Genomic DNA, 16394 nt, shown 5'->3' with positions numbered 1-16394 from the left:
TGCTCAAAGTTACAGTGGCGCTGAAAAAAGGTCTTATCATATTTCATGCTGATGACCATTTCTGCACCCCCATAGTCAAGTCATCAAAATTCAGACGCTTGGCAACTGACTCATATTTACAACTGTCTCACCTAGCAGCCGAAATTTTGGGCTCAACTGTGGTCGTACGTCAAGGACTACCAGTATTTATGATGTCTGTGCCCTGCTTACAGGGCCCAGCACAGCTGTCTGTTGAGAACTGGCCGACGCCAAAGAGGTTTTCTGGTTCTTAAGAGCCACTTACGGACTTTCCAACAGTAGCTAGTCTGTGCAGTGCTTGAGTAACTCTCCTTGAGGTGGCTTGTCCTATTCCAGGTTTATCTTTGGCCATTTGGAGAAGACTTGCTGGTGCGGTGGCCTAGAGGTGGAGCTCTCACCTCACAATCAGGAGGCTGGGAGTTCGATCCTAGGGAGAGACGGAAATTTCTCTCTCTGGGTACAATGAGAATGTATCTGCTGGGGGGAAAAAACCTCCGCATTGGTGACAGGAAGGGCATCCGGCCAGCAAACAGTCAGCTCCATTCAGTTGCCCAGACATCACCTCGCAAGGGGTTATAGAGTCATTAAAGGAATATGATTTGGTCAAGACTTGCCTGTTTCAGTAGATTTTTTGGGGGGTTAGTAATGAACTGGACATTTGCTTTCATTTTAGTTTGACGTGTTCCTGTGCCACAGTTGTTTTCTCGTTAACGGTGTCCTTACTTCCTTATTTTCAATTTTTTTAAGGAATATTTGTCATCGTTTATCCCTGCTTCATTTGTTTCGGAGTTATTCCTCAGTTGAGTTAATGTGACCCCCTTTTCTCAGTTTCAGGCATGTTGGAGCACGAAACCATCCAAGGAGTGTCGGGGGTAAAACCCACCGGCCTTCGAAAGAGAACCTCTAGCATCGCCGACGAAGGGACCTACACCCTGGATTCCATCCTCCGTCAGCTGAACACCTTCCACTCCATCATGTGCCAGCACGGCATGGACCCTGAACTGATCAAGCAGGTGGTCAAACAGATGTTCTACATCATTGGGGCCGTGACCCTCAATAACCTTCTGCTGCGGAAGGACATGTGCTCCTGGAGCAAAGGAATGCAGATCAGGTGGGGGAGATCTCTTCTCTTTCCGAAGATCTTAAGTCCTTTGGGATCCATTTCTTGGCTGAGCAGGGGGTTATTTTGAGTCAGCTCTGTTCTTAACCTGCAGGTCTTGCTGGGCTGAAACATTTGTTTACCAAGCAGGCAGGTCTCTAGCTGTGAAGGTTAGCCTGCCATATTTCTGTGCAGAATGAATGAAGGATGCACGGATGTGTATTTCTGAAAGCATCTCTCTCGGATAAACAGTCACTAAACAGGGCAACTGTTAAGCAAAGGGTGCCTGTAGTTTGAACTCTAACGTTGTTCTGACCCAACTGGGATCCCAAAGAGCAAAGGCAGCAGCCCCCACCTTTTAAGGTTTAATAACGAATTCTGTTCCTTTCCACTAATTAGCTCTGACAAGAAAGAGCCTTGCCAATTTGTTAGTCAAGGCTGCCAAAAACCCAGAGATAAGGACTAATTTACAAGATTATCCAAACATGAACTAAGTTGTCCGCAAGTTGAACTTCAGAGCTTCTTTGCTGTCTGCAAAGAACGCTTTTCCAAACCTGGCTTTTATCCTCTTGAGGGAGGGGCCATTACCTTGCAGCCTTACTCCCGAGTCGCCTGTGCTGCTGTAACTGCTCTCTCCTACGATCAATCCTGTGTTTATGTGCACTTGGCACAGGCTCCTCGGGAACCTCTTCATCACTGCTGCCAGCCCCCACAATCTCTGAAGGCAGCAGTCCACTCCCTGATGGTCCTGGCCCCTCATCTGAGTCCTCACTCTCCTCAGCCATCCGCACCTGCTGCCGGCTAACCGTAACAAATGTGATGCTGTAAATGGGATACCCTGACAAATAACTTTCTTTTCGTATGCTGATTCATAATAATAGTAATGATCATCGATTACATTTAACTGCCGCCTGATTCTTGGCTGTTCTTGGTAACTTACAAATTGTTAGAAATGGGGAAAAAACAACAACAAAGGAACAGAGAGGTCAGAGAAAAAGTCTATTAACTATTTAAAAATCAGAATTCCAGAACAGACCAGTATGTTTTTCTATCTGAATCAAAACCTTGTCGTCCCCCCCCGCTAACTGAACACAGCTCAATGGGAAACATTTCCCTCTATCAAATTTCACGTGAAGTACCAGAAAAAGTAGGAATTAGGGAAATGTTCATTCCTTGTTTCGTCTTCTAAAGGTATTCTGAGCATTCTTGACCACAACAAGGAGCTGCTCTTTCCCTCGTAACGAACTAGTTTTGTTAATGATTAACAGGATTGAAGGGCTACTGAGCAAGCATGCCTCGAGAAAACAATTTCCACTTAGGCAGACTGACTTTAAAAAGTTGTGAAAGGTTTTTGATTGAATTATTATTTTTTGTTTCCCAAAACCCATCAACCCCGCAGGTACAACGTAAGCCAGCTGGAAGAATGGCTTCGTGACAAAAACCTGATGACCAGCGGTGCAAAGGAGACCCTGGAGCCCTTGATCCAGGCTGCTCAGCTGCTGCAAGTAAAAAAGAAGACCGAAGAGGACGCAGGCGCCATCTGCTCTATGTGCCACGCATTGACTACCGCCCAGGTAACCCTCTTCCTGGACAAGAGCAACGGAGATGATTAGGGGACTGGAGGCTAAAACGTAGGATGACCTGTTGCAGGAATTGGGTGTCAACTCATAAAACATTTCTAGGGTTGCCCTGAAGTAGGGGGTGGGGGGGAGAAATTTGGAGGTGCAGCGGGGCAGTTTAAAACCGAAAGTGCATCCCATTCTTATCTTGCAAAGATTGTAACTAAGTGACCGGAGTTTCTGCCCCCAAAAATCTCTTAATTGGAGAACGTGATTGATGACTCTCGGCTATGAAGGGGTTTCAGCTGGAGAATATGAATTATGATACACCCAGAAAGGTTGGGGGGAGGGGAAACAGGGTCATAGGTGATAGTAAATTATGTGTCCCAGAATCGGCTTCACACGGGTCATGCAGGCACGTTTGTTCCTAATAAATCCTTCGAAGTTTTTGAAGCTTGGCTCGAAGTCCAGGGGTGTCAAGCTCAATTTCATGGCGGGCCGCATCGAGGTTGTGTTTGTGACCTTGGTGGGCTGGGTGGGGAGCATGGCCAGCGTGACATCACTTGGGTTGGGGAGGCGCCTGCGTTGGCCCAAGGGCTCTGCCAGTGAAAAGGGGACCCCAAGCTTCGTTTTTGGTTGGGACGACCTCCTGTAACCCTCTGCCGGCAAAAACGGAGCTCGGGGGGTCCTACACGCAGCCCTCGCGAGCTCCATTTTTGCTGGCAGAGGAACCGCTGGCTGGTCCTTTGCTGTTTCCAGGGCCAGATTTAAGAACCCTGGATTCGGGCCCTGGGCCTTGAGTTTGACACCCCTGATCTAGTCTAATAAAGAGAAGGACTAGGGGTGACATGATGGCAGTGTTCCAATATCTAAGGAGTTGCCACACACAGACGAGGGAGTCAAGCTATTCTCCAAAGCACCTTAAAGGCAGGACAAGAAGCAAAGGGTGGAAACTAATCCAGGAGAGAAGCAACTTAGAACTAAGGAGGAAATTCCCTGACAGTTAGAACAATTAATCAATGGAACAACTTGCGTCCAGAAGTTCTGAATGCTCCAACACTGGAAGTTTTTAAGAAGAGATTGTACAACCATTTGTCTGAAGTGGTGTAGGGTTTCCTGCCTAAGCAGGGGGTTGGACTAGAAGACCTCTAAGGTCCCTTCCAACTGCATTATTCTGTTATACCACCCTGGCTGAGTTGACTGCACGCTTCACTTCTCTGTGCCTTTTGCCATTTTGCTCTTCCGGTGGAATTCGCGTTCACTGCTTGCTCAGCTCAGCAGGGCGAACCATAATAAAAATTCAAAGATTGAAAAGGAGGAAGCTTTGCAAACCCCTCTGCCGAATGCAGCCAACATGAAAGACAAAGGTCTCCGTTTTGGGTCCAGGATTTATTTCACGGAGAAGAATAGAAAGGCGCTCTTTGTTCTTTTAGAGGGAAGGATTTCTTTTTAATCCTTCGGAACGGAGCGCGATGTCTGTTTGGCACGATTGTGACCACTTGCATTCCAACGTTGCTCTCCACTGAAACAGGATAGACCGCTTGAAAGACTGTGCTTAGCAACGATGATTGGTTTGTTTTTTTTAAAGATCCTACAAAGTGATTTAAGATTTCAAGCTGAATGTAGATTTTATCTTAGATTACAGCAGGGGGTTCCCAAACTTGGCGACTTTAAGACTTGTGGACTTCAACTCCCAGAATTCTGGGAGTTGAAGTCCACAAGTCTTAAAGTTGCCAAGTTTGGAGACCTCTGATTTAGAGCGATCCTATTGCAATCAAACCATGATTAACGTTTCCCGTGACTTAAATTTAAAACATTTGTTGGGGGTAAATAGCAAGCATCTGTTAGGATTACCTTCTCCTTTTTTTCTTTTAGATTGTGAAAGTGTTGAACTTATATACTCCCGTTAATGAGTTTGAAGAAAGAGTGTCTGTGTCTTTTATCCGGACAATACAGGTAAATTTTTATTTTCTTGTCTCACGGGTGGTATCTACTGATATTGGAAGTGTGGTAAGAAGGACCATCCTACCTCCAAAGACTTGGCTTAGTTTTTTGGGGGAAAGGTGTGAGTGTCTAAGAAAATGTTTTCATATTAATGGAAGCAATAGGTCCGTGTTTATGGATCCTTTGGGAAGAGGAATGAAAAGTTTTCCCAGGCACTTTCTTGCACACTCAGCTGGTAGGAACAAGGACAACAAACATTTGTCCTTTATCAATAAATTGAGGCGAAATTGTATTAATGAAAACATTCAAGAACAGTGTACAACAACCACAGGCAATCTATGAAAACTGTCAACTCAAAAATATTTCTCTGGTGTTTTAGAGTTGCCAGCAGAAAGGGAAGGGGGAAAGTATTGCATTCTTTAAATGCTTCATAGATCATGTCTAGGCGACCGAAGCTTCTGGCACGCAAGATTATTATTAGGGAGCATGATTGATGACTCTTGGCTATGGACGTGTCCCATTGGAGAATATACCTCCAGGGAGTGGGGAAGACCAGGGTCAAGAGTGAAATGAATGATGTGTCTCAGAGTCTGCTACAGCCAGGTAGCACCAGCATGTTCACTCCTACTAAATCTTCTTTAAACTCTGAGAGATGTGGCTAGACTCATGATTTGAATGGGGGTGGATGCTGGAGCCCTGATGAAAATGTTGCTTTCTAAGCTCGTGCCTTCAAAAAGAGTGTTTAATATCTATCAGCGTTTATGGTAAATTCACTGCAGATTTACTTTCAAACAACATCTTGTCTTTCGTTCTTTTGAAAAATAAGAATAGAATTGGGTTTTTTAAAAATGTATATAATTCAAACAATCTTGGGTAGAATGTCCACCTGGGTACAGGTTGTCCTGGGCTTATGACCCCACTTGAACTCCAAATTTCTGTTGTTAAGTGAGACATTTTTAAACTGGGTTTTGCCCCAATTTAGGACCTTTCTTGTCTCCGTTGCTAAGTGAATCACTGCAGTTGTTAAGTTAGTAACCCGGTTGTTAAGTGAATCTTGCTTCCCCATGGACTTTGCTTGTCAGAAGGTCACAAAAGGGGGTCACGTGAGACCCCGGGACACTTCATCCATCATAAATGCGAGTCGATTGCCAAGCATCTGACCATGTGACCATGGGGAATGCTGCAACGGTCATAAAAAACGTGAAAAACGGCCACCACTCACTCTTTTTCCAGTGCCGTTGTAACTTTGAACAGTCCCTAAGAAGAACTGTTGCAAGCCGAGGACTACCTTTATTTAAACAAGACTGTCAACTAAAGAGATACTCCTTTGGTCTTTTTAGCTGCCAGAAAAAGAGAGTGGGAAAAAACAAGTCATTCCTTAAATGCCTAGATAATCAACTCAGCATCCTAAAGTTGTTGGAGCATAAGAAGGTTATTGGAGAGCGTGATGGATGAATCTTGGAGACGGATGTGTCCTATTGGAGAAATCACATCCAGGGGGTGGGGGAAAGACCAGGGTCAAGGGGGAAATGTATGATGTAATTTAGTATATTGACTGCACCCAGCCACGCGCCAACATGGCAATTTCTAATAAACCAATTTACTTTTTCTGAGATGCGGCTAGAGACTTTTGCTTTGAATGAGGTGGATTTGTTGGAGCCCAAACCAAGACACTAACGTGATCCATTATTCTCTTTGCAGCTGCGTATGCGAGACCGGAAGGATTCTCCTCAACTCCTCATGGATGCTAAACATATTTTCCCCGTCACTTTCCCGTTCAGCCCTTCCTCTCTCGCGTTAGAAACTATCCAGATCCCAGCAAGTTTGGGTCTAGGATTCATCACTCGGGTCTGAACCCAAGGCCGAGGGAAGCTGTCAACCGCCCATTTCTACCCATAATCTCTTTAACGCTGAAAATAAATTGAGTTCAGAAGCCATTGGGGGTTTGGGGAGGAATGGCGGGAAGAGACTGGAAGGGAATCAAGTATGTGCTCTCAAACTGCATTGCAGAAAACTGGAATGCGTCGTCAACATTCTCTCACCACCGGAAGCTGATAGAAACCACTGCACATTTGTAGAAATTCACCCGTTCCGTGCTGAGGCCTACCTAAAGTTTTCAGGTTAAGAAAAATATTAGTACACACCTTAGTGTTTCTCTCTCTTCCACCCCTCCCGCTCCACAGTTGGTTGCAAGTTGTCTTATATTTGCCTTGTACGCCAAAATCAGCCTGTGACGGATAAACCGCGATGGGTTTTCCTTTTTCTTTTCCATATTAAGACCCCAAAATTATCATGTGCATCTGGTGGCAGAAATTACAATTGTGGGAAGAGGAGTCTTCTCAGTTTTAACGGTTCTGATAATCCCTATAATCTGTATTTTACACGTACGCTTTTTTTTTTGGTAGAAAACAGTCTGTGTCTCCACTGAGTGGAACGGCGTCATTCCAGTGCAATGGTGTGAGTGCGTTACCTCCAATCCATAATGTGTTTCTACGTTAAAGCTCCTTGTAAGGCATTTCAGCATATTTAAGTGACAAGTGATTTGCCAGTTTAATCACTGATCAGCCAGGTGTGATTTTCCAGAGAAGGATGGAAATATTAGGGGTAGCTTCTGTGTATGTGTATATAAACACAGACACACATATACATGTATAAATATATATATTTCAAAGACCTGAAAATTTAACAGAGACAGACAACATACAGTATCACTGATCAGGCATTTTGCCTGTACAAACCATAAAAACCATTGAAATAAATAGAAATAGTCATACTCTTAGAAAGCACCATTCATTAGGGCAAGGTTAAATAAGTTTTTTTTTTAATAGGTTTCAACCTTAGAGATAATTGATCAGGTCAATTGATTGCCTCCCTATTTATGTCAGGGTGTGACATAAATGATGAATTAATGAAAAATATTTTGATTTACGTTCTGGTACAATAGAGCTGCTTGTTAGTACTGTTTCAAACCATATCAGAAGTGTCGCAGTCTGTGGTGTTCTTTTAAATGTACAATAATTCTTAAGGAACAGAAATGCAGGTTTATAAAATCACTTTAACTTTTAATAGTCTGGTCTTTTAATAAGGTTTATGCCAGTGTCAAGAAGCATATAAGTAGTAACAGGAAATGATAACTTAAGCACAATCTAAGAAACCTGTTTTCTAAAGTCAAAAGAACCAACCCAACAATATTATGTTTTATATTTATTTATTGTTTTGGTATATGTTGCTTTTTGTGTTTTATTTGCCAGATGTGTAATGAGAGTGTGTAATATTTATTTTGGAGGTGGGGAAGAGGTTTTTTCCTTTATAGGGAAAGAGTTCATCTTAAATGCGCCTCAAACATTTAATCCTGGAAAAGATAGTATTCCCCTACCATTAGCACCACTCCCAATCTTACAATTTTCTTAAAAGCTTGCTACACATTCCTTTTTTAAAAATGTAATACTATCCCTGATTTGGACCTAGTTTATTAAACAAAAGGAAATATTCATTTTCTGTTTCCATGGGAACATTTCATTTAGACACATTATGAATACAATCTGATGAAAAGATTTTGCCGAAATCTCTCAGGCTGTTGATAGAAAAGTTGTCATGATTTTCCTCAGTGTGAAACTGACATTTTGAAATATTTGTGGACCTTCACTTAAAGTTCCCCAGGCTCCCTTAAAAAAAAAATACAGGTACGGTCAGTGATGATCAGAAATACAAAAGATGACATTACATATCCCGAGACTGCCATGTGCAATATTTTAATTTATCCTAACAATTGAATGATGTTTATTTTCAAACATATCTCTGCTGTAAAATGCACATTATTAAATTGGTCTAGTCCTGGACTTAATTTCTCTGCACCTAAAAGATGCTGTCACTTGAAACAGGTTTAAATAGGTTTTCATGTGCGAAAGAGATGTGACTGACAGGGACATTGTTGAGGTAAATAAAAGAGGCCTGTTTTGGGGGGCCTTCCCCATTTTTTTTCATTTTTTTTATTGTGGGAAGGGAAGCAAATGCTCTGATTTTTTTTTTAAAAAAAAAGAAATATTCAGGTACTCAAGTATTGCCTTTAATACATGTTCTTTATTTATGATAATTAATAGGTCTTTACTTGAAAATGTGCATTTTCTTTTATAACTGGCACTATGTTTACAAAAGTGACTAAGAGAGTGTGTCCCTCCTAGGATTATTTTAAAATGCTCTATTCAAAGGTACACTTCTTCTGGCTCTGGCCAGTTGGGGCTTGATACCACAAAGGAGCTGAAAGTTGAGATCCTAGAGTGGCCATTTCCACCCTAATGGCTTCCTAAATGATCTGGACTCTATTCTCATAATCTCCCAGCCACAGGTGTAAATTAGTCAATTACCTGTTTGTTGTGTGGTCAGTTTCTGTGGGTGTGTGGTGTGCAGTCAAACAATAGGCGTCCAAAACACCTTTCTTAGAGAAGGTAAAAATACAAAAGAATAGTTTTGATCAGTCATCTTTAGGGCAATTATGGAGCATCAAAGAACTTTTCGGAGATGCTGGATCTGCTTTGCTGAACTGGGGACACCATTTGGCATTGGCGATTGCCTTGGGGGTGTTATCTTCCCCCCCCCCCACCGCCCAAGTTTTACACCCATGCTCCTAGCGAGATTTGCGGATTTGCCACACTAGTTGTGGATTATGAGAGTTCATGTTCAGAATCTTAGATGGCTACTCAGATGGCAAAGTACACTAAACTTCTCACTGGATTCTTAGCATACTGCACAACAGATGTGTCCAACTTTGACAAAGTTTAAGACTTGTGGACTTCAATGCCCAGAATTCCCGAGCCAGTCATGCTGCCTGGGGAATTCTGGGAGTTTGAAGTCCACGGGCCTTAAAATAGCCAAGGTTGGACATCCCTGCTGCATAATGAAAAGGCTGTAGCAGAAATTATGTAAGGGGACAGCTCTGCTTTTCAAAGCTTAGCAGCCCAATTAGTTTCCACTACTGGAAGCCTGCTTTTTCATTTCAACTGAATAACTTGTTTTTTCAAGAATTTGACAATTCCAAAAGCGATGATGACATCGTTTAGATATATGGTTTTTAATTTTGTGTTTTATTTGTATAAAAGCCTTATTGTATCTTGTTTACTAATAAGGGCGATGGATGCCTGTCGGCATTATCCTCCGACTGTGTAATCTAATTAAATATATCTTTCTGTCACATTAAAACCGAATGCTGCTTTCCATGTTTGAAAGGAGTTCCGAGTTTAACTGTAATTCATCCAACCCTTTACATATCAGTATTTTATGTGCACTTTTTCTGGGTCTAATATTTTACTGTTACTTGCTAGAAAACCAGCTGCTTTCAAGTTAGAATTTGTAGCATCTAACACAATTCGAATTTTGCTTATTTTTTTCCCCACCTTTAAAACACAATCATGTTATTTTAGTGTGGACGTGTTGCCATCTCTTATTTTTAACTGATATCCTATGATTTCCCATTCTCCCCAAGCGTGCTTTTGAGACGTATAGACCCAAAATATTCCTTCCAATATTACCTCATTAGGTTTCAGGTAGTTTTTGCTTTTCTTCCAGCGGCTCCTACAATGGAATCTTGCGATTGGAAGAATGTTCCTTGCTAGTCTTGAACAATTTTTGTTTTACGGAGTCTTGCAATCCCTTTAAAGCCCCTAAGAAAGTTGCAAGTAAGGATTAAATGCACTGTATTCAAAACATGCTTGCTTTGATCACACAGCCTTTTTTTCTTGCTTGTGCTGGGCCTGTTTGTTGGTTGCCCAACTCCCAGGATGTCCCAAGAGGGCTGGAGGCATTGATTTGTCTGTTCCGCATGTACAACGCTTTGTGCATCAGATATTGGTCACAATAAATTTGCACTATTCATAATAGGTCTTTCCTGCTGATATAAAGCTTTTGTGGGGCAGGTTGTCCCAGAACATCAACCTCACCCACAGCAGATTTTAGCAAAATAAACCACAATTACAGGTCTACACACAGATATAGAGTATTCTTGATCCCAATCACGTTTTTTTTTCTCAAAGCAACGCTTTTCAGTTAGTTTACTATCTCAACCCACTGTTTCTTTTTTTTCTTTTGAGACTTTCAAAACTGGACACATTTCAACTGTTGTTGTTTTTTCCTTTTGTAAATCGCTGGATCATTCTCCTTTTAAACTTGCAATTCCTTTTGAAGCAAAAACAACAGGGTTTGAGGTCTTTTACCCACTAGCCGTAGATAGAAACCAAAATGTTTAATCTGAATGACTTAAGCTTGGAATTGTCATGGTGTCTGACATAATAAATGTATGCTTCGTAAATGCTGTATCATAGAAGAAATGTCCAAATAAAAGGAAACGCTAAAAAGTCTTTATTCTTCGGTCTCTTGTATGAAAGGTTATTTGTTGGAAGGATGAATTCAGCAATAATGTAAGATATTACGGTATCCTATCCATTAACTTATCCCAGTGTGCGTTGGGTCCAATTAATGGCTGCCCCTATGAAAATCTGTCCTTTAAAGTTGCTTTTGAAAAGTCCTATATTCCAAAATGCCATCACTTGCATTGGATACCTGCATTTTGCCCCCAGCCATTTCTGCATCGAAAAGTACACAAAAGATGGTGACAATGGCCTTTGTGTTTTTTTAAAAGGGGGTGCACGTAAAAACACCCCCAAAGCCAGGAGGGAGCGATAGCTTTTAGGCTACAGGTACCTACATATTTGGTATGCAGAACATCTGGACTAATTTTGGATACTTGTCAGAACTTCAGACATGATGGTCCTGAGCAATTCAAAAATGTGCATACTTTTTTGTGCCAGTTTGCTGAGGCGCGGGGGGAGGGGAGGGGAGTGGCAGGGGAGGTGATAGGCCAGCATTGCTGCTAGAGGCCACTTATGTGGTGTATAAATATTATGTGGTGGTGACCCTTTGAGAGCTGGATGCAACGGAATTTCATTTTAATGTATGCCAATTAGAGTACATTCAAAGTGATAATAAAGTTATCTCTCCATATCTATCTACATCCATCCATACACCCATGTCTGTCTCTTTTTCTCTCTAAATCACTCTACATCCATGTCTGTCTGTCTCTCTCATTCTATCTCTACATCACTCTACATTCCTATCTATCTGTCTATTTTCCATCCATCCACTCATCGACCCATCCATCCACCCATTACCTATCTACCTACCTATCTTATCTATCTCCATCCATCTATACACCCATGTCTGTCTTTCTATCTGTCTCTTTCTCACTCTATCTACATCACTCTACATTCATATCCTGTCTGTCTGCCTGCCTGCCTGCCTGTCTGTCTACCTACCTACCTACCTACCTACCTACCTATCTTTCTGTCCATCCATCCATCCACCCATTATTCATCTAATCTGTCTCCATCCATCTATTCACCCATGTCTGTCTGTCTATCTGTCTCTTTATCTCTACATCACTCTACATTCATATCCTGTCTGGCTGTCTGTCTATCTTCTGTCCATCCACTCGTCCATCCATCCACCCATTATTGATCTATCTCCATCCATCTATACATCCATGTCTGTCTTTCTATCTGTCTCTTTCTCACTCTTATCTCTCCACATCATTCTACATTCATATCTATCCATCCATCTACTCATTATCTACCTATCCCATCCTATCCTATCCTACCCTTTCCACCCACCCCTACCTGTTCGCCTGTCTGTCTCTCTCCTCTCCTTACCTAGGTTCACGTGTGAATCCACAACCCCCTGGGTTGGAGACGGGGAGTGGAGCTGGCAGGCAAAGCCAAGCTCTGGAGATCCACTCAGGATAAAAGCAGCGGCCACCGGGGTCCTGCCGGGGAGACCCACCCACCCCTCCTTTCCATCTCCCCCCTCCCCCGCGGAGGGGGCCCGGCCGTCCCGAAGGCAGCTCCCTCCTCGGAGGCGGCCAGCCAGCAAACAAACGTGGCGCTCCGGCTGGGAGGCGGCGGCGCGGAGCCCCACCTCCGGCCGGCGAGAGCGGAGCAAGGGGCAGGGCGCTCACCTTCCCCGCCGCCGCCGCCGCCGCGATGGCGCTGGCCGACCTGTACACGCAGGTAGGAGGCAGAGGCGCCGCTCCGCCTTGCGGGGACCCTCCCGCCGGGGTCTCCTCGCTCAGCCCCGGGAAGGCTCCGGCTGCCGGTGCCGCGGCCGTCCCCGCCAGCTGGCGAGAAGCGGCCAAAAGGCCGGGCGTGCCCCGGCGGAGCCATCCGGGGTGGAGGAGGAGGAGGCGGCCGCCGCGGCAGGTGGGACGGAGCCGGGAGGGACGTTTGGAGCGGCGCTCGACGCTGCGCCGCGGGCTGGGAACGCCGAAGGAAGGCCGTTCGACCCCCCAAAGGCTGCTTTGCACCCCGGAGTTTGACCCTGCGCTCTCCCCCGCTCTCTCCCCTTTCTTTCTCTCCTCCCTCCCTCCTTCTTTCCTCTATCTTCCTCCTTCCACCTTCCCCCTCTTCCTTCTTTCCTTCCTTCCTTCCTTCCCCTCTCTCTCTCTCTCTCTCTTTCCTTCCTTCCTTCCTCTCCCTCCCTCCCCTCTTTCTTTCTTTCTTTCTTTCTTTCTTTCTTTCTTTCTTTCTTTCTTTCTTTCTTTCTCTCTCTCTCTCTCTCTCTCTCTCTCTCTCTTTCTCCCTCCCCTCCTCTTTCTTTCTTTTCTTTCTTTCTTTTCTTTCTTTTTTTTTTTTATTTCTTTTGATTTGTCAATCGCTTACAAGATCATAGGTATAAGTATATACATAGTTATGGTATTCAGCTTTGTTCAGGTATTTTCCCACTTTTAAAGCACAACTATAATGACGTGGGAAAATACCCGAACAAAGCTGAATACCATGCATATAAATACCCGCAAAAACTTAAGAAAACATATATACATAGTTATGGATACATGAAATGGGTACATATAAGAAAAAGAAACAATAGGACAGGGATGGTAGGCACGTTGGTGCACTTATGCAGGTCCCCTACAGCCCTCTTAGGAAAGGGGTGAGGTCAATAGTAGCCAGTCTAAGTTTAAAGTTTTGGGGGTTTGGGGAAGAAACCACAGAGTCAGGTAGAGTGTTCCAGACATTGACCCCTCTGTTGCTGAAGTCGTATTTCCTGCAATCGAGTTTGGTGCGATTAACCTTGAGTTTGTATCTATTGTTTGCTCTTGTATTGTTGTGGCTGAAGCTGAAGTATTCATTGACAGGTAGGACATTGCAACGTATGATTTTATATACCATACTTAGATCAGACAGAAGACGACCTAATTCAAGGTTTTCCAGATCTAGAATTTCAAGTCTGGTGGCATAAGGTATTCTGCAACGAGTAGAGGAGTGGAGAACTCTTCTTTCTTTCTCTCTCTCTTTCTCCCCGCTCCCACCTCCCTCCCATCCTCGCCCTCCACTTTCTTTTTTCTTTCTTTCTTTCTTTCTTTCTTTCTTTCTTTCTTTCTTTCTTTCTTTCTTTCTTTCTTTCTTTCTTTCTTTTCTTCCTTCCTTCTTCCTTCTTCCTTCCTTCTCTTCTCTTCTCTTCTTTCTTCTTCTTCCTTCCTTCCTTCCTTCCTTCCTTCCTTCCTTCCTTCCTTCCTTCCTTCCTTCCTTCTTTCCTCCCCTCTCCCCCTCTCTTTCTTTCTTTTGCCACCATCATCTCTATTTTTTCTTTTCCTGTTTCTTCCCCCCTTTTCAACGTTCTTCCTTTCCTGGGCCTGAGACCAGAGTCCTAGACATGGCTGGTCCAGTAAACCTTTTTCCAAAGTTGTTGTTTCACAAGCTGCAACAGGCTGACTTGCCTGGGCCCTTCAGTGGGCAGCCTCGGGGAAACTTTCACCCCGCACTCTCCCCTGCTTCCCAAATAAACCCATTTTTTTCCCTAACCTATAAATTAACTAAATGTGCTGTTTTCCCCCACATGCTAAACCAGGGAGGGGAAAACCTCTAACCAAGGTAGGGAGTCTTTGATATGTTGTGTGTGAATCCATCTCCTTAGCTTTTTACCTGACTTGATTACACATATTATGCAAATCTGGTTGTGCTTTAAAAACTCTCTCAAAGCAATTTCCACAATCTCTAATTTCAACAATATCGTTGTTGAATCCCAGCGAATCAGGCGTTAAATGGTAAATGAAGCCAGTTGGCAGAATGACTGAACTCCAAAAGCTGTCTGGAGTCCTTTGTTGACTTAAGGAGAGAAAGTTTATCCCATAATGCAGGAATCTCCAAACTTGGTGACTTTAAGACTTGTGGACTTCAACTCCCAGAATTCTCCAGCCAGCCATTCTGGGACTTCAACTCCACAAGTCTTAAAGTTGCCAAGTTTAAGGACCCCTGCCATTTGCTACTCTTTCCAGATTCAGAGATACTATAGGCAATCCTTGACTTACAACCTCTCATTTAGTGACTGTTTGAAATTACCACATTGAAAAAAGTGACTTACGACTGTACTAACACAACTATTGCAGCATCCCCCTGGTCAGGTGATCAAAAAATGTGGGTGCTTGGCAACCAGTGTATATTTATGACGGTTGCAGCATTCTGGAGTCGTACAATTACTATTTGTTACTTATCAGACCAGTATCTGTCAAGCAAACTCAAAGGGAGAAACTAGATTCACTTCACAATTGTGTGAGTCAGTTAATACCTGAAGCAATTTGCTTAACAACCATGGCAAAAAAAAAAAACCGATGGAAAAACTGGACATGACTTACTTAACAACTGCCTTGCTTAACAGGAGAAACAGTGATCCTAATTTTGGTTGTAAGTGGAGGATCACCTGTATGAAGGACCCACAGTGGTAGACGCACCTTGTGTAACTTGTAGAAACCTTTGGCAATTTCTTGCGTGAGTCCAAAAGCATGAATCACCTGCAGAATTGCTGTTACAGAATTATATACTTAAAAAATCAGGAAGTGCTTTTGCAGGATCTTAGAAAATCCTTGTAGAAAAAAAAATAAAGTACCCAGATGACCTCATGCTTGAAAGCTTCAGTTGTGTACTTGCTAGTTTTCATACAGGATGTGGTAATTCTCCAGTTTCAGACAGGGGTCATGTAACCTCTATATACTTTCTCCAGTCACTCCAGGAATTCTCCAGTTTGCGATGGTGAAGGGGGCGGGGGAAATTTGGGTGTGACTCAGCATGAAAGTAAACCTGTTGTATTTATTTGCAAGGCAGGTTCCCTGATTTGTAGATGGCTTGTCATATTTGCAGATGGAGGCGCCTGGAAGAGTCTGCTTCAAGATCAGATCAAGTTAACATATGTGACAAAAGAAGGAATTCTTCTTGCATTGCAATGTTTCAGCTCAAAAACCTCTTTTGTGCACAAATGCAAAGGTGCCACTTGTGCAAAGTCTCTTTCAGCAAGTGGACTTCAATCCACAGCGTGCGACGGTTTAGTACAGTGTTTTTCAAACTTGGAGTCTTGAAGGTGTGTGGACATCAACTGGCTGGGGAATTCTGGGAGTTGATTTCCACACGTTGCCATCTTTGGGAAACATTCGTTTAGTGTATGATATGAACTTAGCTATCTGTGCATTGCAGATTAAACATGGCACTTAACTAATATTTATTTCCAATATTGCCTAAGATTGATTATTTTTCTTCTTGCCTCTTAGGGGAATTTGTATTTTGTTTTATCCTTTTCTTGCTATTCTATTATTGTTCCCTTAGGTTTGTAAGAAGCCTTTTAAGTGAAGGCTACCATCCTTCTACCTTTTTTTAAACTGACCTCAACTCTTGCATCATTTGATAGTTGATTTTTTGCAAGCTAAAGGCTGTAATAAATAAAAAATATAACTGTATCTTAAT

At 43.0% G+C, this 16394-nt stretch overlaps 2 protein-coding genes and 1 long non-coding RNA gene across 11 annotated transcripts in view; 2 read left to right on the top strand and 1 right to left on the bottom strand.

Moving 5' to 3' along the window:
• Window positions 1-10974, top strand: part of MYO5A (myosin VA) — a 65817-nt gene extending 54843 nt beyond the window's left edge. For all 4 annotated transcript variants that reach the window (XM_026709606.2, XM_087941899.1, XM_087941898.1 and 1 more), the window contains 4 exons: window positions 847-1129; window positions 2517-2691; window positions 4552-4632; window positions 6322-10974. In XM_026709606.2, coding sequence (XP_026565391.1) covers window positions 847-1129; window positions 2517-2691; window positions 4552-4632; window positions 6322-6474 — 692 coding nt within the window. In that variant the 3' untranslated portion in view covers window positions 6475-10974. The remainder of the gene's footprint in view (window positions 1-846; window positions 1130-2516; window positions 2692-4551; window positions 4633-6321) is intronic.
• On the bottom strand, window positions 7812-12496 carry LOC148124733 (uncharacterized). The gene is made up of 4 exons (XR_015745155.1): window positions 12318-12496; window positions 10146-10277; window positions 8985-9055; window positions 7812-8285 (listed from the first exon to the last, which is right to left on the bottom strand). It is a non-coding gene; the product is annotated as an uncharacterized LOC148124733 (long non-coding RNA).
• A 35-nt stretch (window positions 12497-12531) lies between these two features.
• The window catches only part of MYO5C (myosin VC), a 50276-nt gene continuing 46413 nt past the window's right edge, over window positions 12532-16394 (top strand). For 4 of the 6 annotated variants that reach the window (XM_087941902.1, XM_087941901.1, XM_087941905.1 and 1 more), the window contains exon 1: window positions 15898-16014. In XM_087941902.1, the coding sequence (XP_087798028.1) occupies window positions 15913-16014 (102 nt within the window). In that variant the 5' untranslated portion in view covers window positions 15898-15912. Of the gene's footprint in view, window positions 12675-15897; window positions 16015-16394 lie in introns of those variants that run through there. The other 2 variants (XM_087941904.1, XM_087941903.1) reach the window with 1 other exon arrangement.

The sequence above is a fragment of the Pseudonaja textilis genome, chromosome 13, assembly GCF_049901715.1.
Source record: "Pseudonaja textilis isolate UNSWEBS1 chromosome 13, rPseTex1.2, whole genome shotgun sequence".
Classification (NCBI taxonomy): Eukaryota; Metazoa; Chordata; class Lepidosauria; order Squamata; family Elapidae; genus Pseudonaja; species Pseudonaja textilis.
The sequence above is the reverse complement of the archived record's forward strand: the minus strand, read 5'-3'. Positions and strand labels throughout refer to the sequence as shown.